Source organism: Brachyistius frenatus, unplaced genomic scaffold (assembly GCF_029030835.1).
Source record: "Brachyistius frenatus isolate BFR_SWC_R1_liver_20210118 unplaced genomic scaffold, ASM2903083v1 Contig_307, whole genome shotgun sequence".
NCBI lineage: Eukaryota > Metazoa > Chordata > Actinopteri > Embiotocidae > Brachyistius > Brachyistius frenatus.
The window spans coordinates 300001-303917 of record NW_027210906.1 but is presented as its reverse complement, the minus strand read 5'-3'; the positions used below and the strand labels follow the sequence as shown (position 1 = coordinate 303917).

The 3917-nt window shown below is 48.0% G+C and overlaps 1 protein-coding gene across 1 annotated transcript; it reads left to right on the top strand.

Annotated features, from left to right (window-relative positions):
* Positions 1 to 445: 445 nt before the first annotated feature.
* On the top strand, positions 446 to 2397 carry lratd1 (LRAT domain containing 1). The gene is made up of 2 exons (XM_069722876.1): positions 446 to 598; positions 1093 to 2397. The coding sequence occupies exon 2, from the start codon at positions 1130 to 1132 to the stop codon at positions 1916 to 1918; it is 789 nt and encodes a 262-aa protein (XP_069578977.1). The 5' UTR covers positions 446 to 598; positions 1093 to 1129; the 3' UTR covers positions 1919 to 2397.
* The last annotated feature ends 1520 nt before the right edge of the window (positions 2398 to 3917 follow it).

Below are 3917 nucleotides of genomic sequence, written 5' to 3'. Positions count from 1 at the left end.
GTCCTGCAGTTACTGTGTGCATGCTGTATGATAAGGGCGCAGCTTTGGAGTATTTTTTGAGATAGTCGAAATGTTGATTGCTCATGAAAACTCGGGCTTCTCGCATACCCTCGTGGTAAGATATGCTCGTTCTTATCACTGGCGACTGTTGCCTTGAACTTATATATGGACTCCGCTGATCATGTTGAGAATTCCACAGCTCTGACAACAAAAACCATGCCACGGTAACAGTCGCCTATCGCCGCCTGCCGCCCTGAAGGCACCGGATTGGATCATCTGATTGACTGGCACATTCCTCCGCATTTCCCATTGGCTCGGCTGTAATAGACCCGTGACCGCGCTCCAGTAAAACACACCGAAGGAGGAGCGCGTCGGCTGAGGCGGAGCTCTCCTTGGTACTTAAATGGAGCTGGTGCTGAAAAGAGTGAAGTACTTGCTCGCACGACAGCCGGAGCGCCCGGTGCGCGGTGCGAAGAGTGAGGGACAGCGTGTGAAGAGAGAGAACAGAAAAACCGAAAGAAGGAGAGCAGGGGACCGTGCAGCCCTCTGCACCAATGGACCATAAGGATATTTAACCATTTGCCCTGGGAGCGCACAGGTATCCGTTTTCCCCCACCTTTTTTTTTTTTTTTTAAATCTTGCACTGTGCGTAAAGACACCAGATTGGCCTTTATTTACTGTGGCTTCTCTTTCCTACTTCTTTTTAAGCATCAGCTGCCAGCCTCACACTATTGTCCATTGTTTCCCTTCTTCCTTTGCTTGAGAATCACAGGTTTTTTTTTTTACATTGGACTGGAATTAATGATTCACTAATGTGTGTAAAGAGAGCAGGGGGCAGTGGATCATTGATTGTATTAGTGTACTCTTTCGTCTCAATCATACGGAAGAGCTCTTGTCCCTCTGTGTAGGTGACTGCTGAGAAGTGCTAAGTGCTTTCTTTGACTCTCCTACTGAGCAAAATTATTTCAATGCAGTCAAGCGTTTGTGCACAATGTGTCTTGTTTTGTGAAAGGTGAATGTATTACTTGACGCTGTATTTTTACGCTGTGACACCCTTCTATCCATCTCATGCTCTCTCCAAATCCCTGTCAGACACCGCAGTCCATGCCTCTGCCTTGTCAGGTCATTGATGGGAAATCAACTGGATCGGATCACCCACCTCAACTACAGCGAACTGCCCACGGGGGATCCGTCCGGGCTGGAGAAGGACGAGCTTCGAGTCGGCGTCGCCTACTTCTTCTCTGACGAAGAGGAGGAGGTGGACGACCGCACTCCATCCGACTGCGGCTTCACCAAAGACCACAGCTCGGCCGAGGAGGGACCCTTCTCGGTCAGCGAGGTGGAGTACTCAGCCTTCTGCTCCCAGGAATGCATCTTCTCCAAGCTGCGGGAGAACGAGGACTTGAATGTGTACTCGGCCAAAAGTTTGCTGACTATGTGCAAACCGGGGGACCTGCTGGAGCTGGTGGCCACCGCGCAAGCTCCCCACTGGGTCATCTTCGAGCAGGACGACCAGGTCATTCATCTGCACAAGGGCGAAATACGCAAGGATAGCCTGCTTGAGATCAGCAGCGGTCGCCATGGGAGAATAGTCAACAATCGGTTTCGCTTTCGACCGCTTCCCCCTGACCTGGTGATGCAGAACGCAGCAGGACACCTGGGCCTGAGCAGCGAGGAGATATGCTGGACCAACTCGGAAAGTTTCGCAGCCTGGTGCCGCTTTGGGAAACGGGAGTTCAAAGCCGGGGGAGAGGCGCACTCAGCGGAGCAGCAGTACTTCCTCAAAGTGCATCTGTCCGGCAGCGGGGTGCACACTCTGGTCTTTCGCAGCCTGGAGGACATGATCCGGGAGAGGAGGCGAGTGGACGCCAGTGGAATTCTCAAAGAGCTGTCTTTGGTTAACGGGGGCAAGGAGTGATCAGGAATTCCGTTTGATATCGTCTCCTCCACCGCCCTCCCTGCCTCCTCTAACCAAGGCGCACGGACGCACACTTTTGTGCACACACAAACGTACTCGCACACAAGCACACAGACGCGCACACATGCAAGGACCTGTTGGGTTTGGACTGTCTGTTTGTTACGGATGGACCGGGACTGTCTGGAACAGGCGCACTGTGGAATTTCCATCAGACTGCAGAGTGTTGAGAAATGAGAGAGCGCGGCCATATAAACAGACAACGCCCCTTCATATTAGAATTCGTGCTGAGTGGGACACACGATTTCTAACAACTCATTGCCCCGAAAAGCGAAATCACCTTTACGACCCCCACATAGCGCACACGGCTCGGTTTGGTTTCTGTTTAATTTCCCGGGATAATGGAATTGGCCCCTTCACTGCATAGGGTGCCTGCTGCAGCAGACCAGACGGTGAGACCGGGAGAGGGAGATATTAGGGGTGGGGGGTGGGGGGGTTGAAAGATAGGATTTGGGATGGCTCTCGAAAAGTCTCCCTTCTATTTTTTTACTGTTAGCTTTAAGACCGGGACAAAACACAACACAGATCCAAGCCACTGATTCATAGACCTCTGACAGTCCCAGCTGGCTACGCAGTTGCCTAAACAAAGCATTTTGGCTTGATCAAGCTCCCCTCTTTGCCATATCAAAAGTATTGTCATTTTCACAATGCTGTCATCCTGCTTCACAGCACTGGATGTATGTGTAAATTGTATTCATATATTGATTTCAATTTGAGTCCCTTATTTTTGTATTTAAGTTTAGTGGATTTAACCCTGATCTTTTTTTTGGTTCAAATAAATGGAGGTTGAAATATGAAAATAAGAACTTGGTCTATCAGGTGTTGTTTGGTCACACATGCACACACACATGATCTCTCACTCTCTGTCTCTCTCTCTCTCTCTCTCTCTCACACACACACACACACACACACACACACACACACACACACACACACACACACACACACACACACACACACACACACACACACACACACACACACACACACAGATAAATTAATTATTAATGTTCTAGTGCCTCCTGATATGCCTCAAGCCAAATAGGCTCCATATATCTCCTCAGTATTTGGAGGCTGTAAAATGGTCATCTGCATCAAAACCCATAAAGGCTTCATGAAAAATCCATATGGGGTCTGGGAGCTACAGTGTGTAGGAAGCTTTATAGACTGAAAATACAGTGTTTGGTCACAAGCTATAATTCTTTGTGTGGGGTTTATCCCGTTGGTATTTAGACATTCACAAACATGCTGATCTCTTTGACTGTATGTTTTTCCAGCTTGTCAATGGAATTACCAAAGTTATGCTAGCATCTTATTTTACATCTGTTGTGAAGAAGATGTCCTCCACATACTGCTTATCATGGAGAAACACACTGTGTTATTATGACACCCGTGTTGTATGAGGGTGCAGTGGCTTTATCTCTGGATTAATGTTATTACTCCTCTGCTAGGAGCGTCAGACAGTGCCTTTATTTTTTGTGATTGTGATCTGCTGTGTCAGTGAAGGTGGGATCAATCACCTCAAGACACCCATCTGCCTTCTCTTGTCTCTTTACTTTTGCGTAATTACATCTGAAAGACGAGATTTATGGCAAGGTTTTTGCCGTAATCTGTATCTCTGCTGAGCCTGCTGCACATGTGAATCTTTTGTGACTGTATACACAAATGAATGGCCATCATGCCCGATAGTGGAGATGACGAGGGTTTCAAAAATGTTATATCGTCACTATACAGCTTATCTGATTGAATCCTCACCCTCAGGAACTTTTGATTTTGTCTGTAACGTGGTCATAAATATGAGAGCTGATATTGTTTTGGCTAAAGCTAACTGAGGGGAATGGCAGACAAAGAGTTGGTGTGTGACAGAAAGAGAAAGAGAGAGAGAACGAGAGCGTGCAGGTGAACCAGCTTGCATGCAGTGTTACCGTGTGTGTGTGTGTAT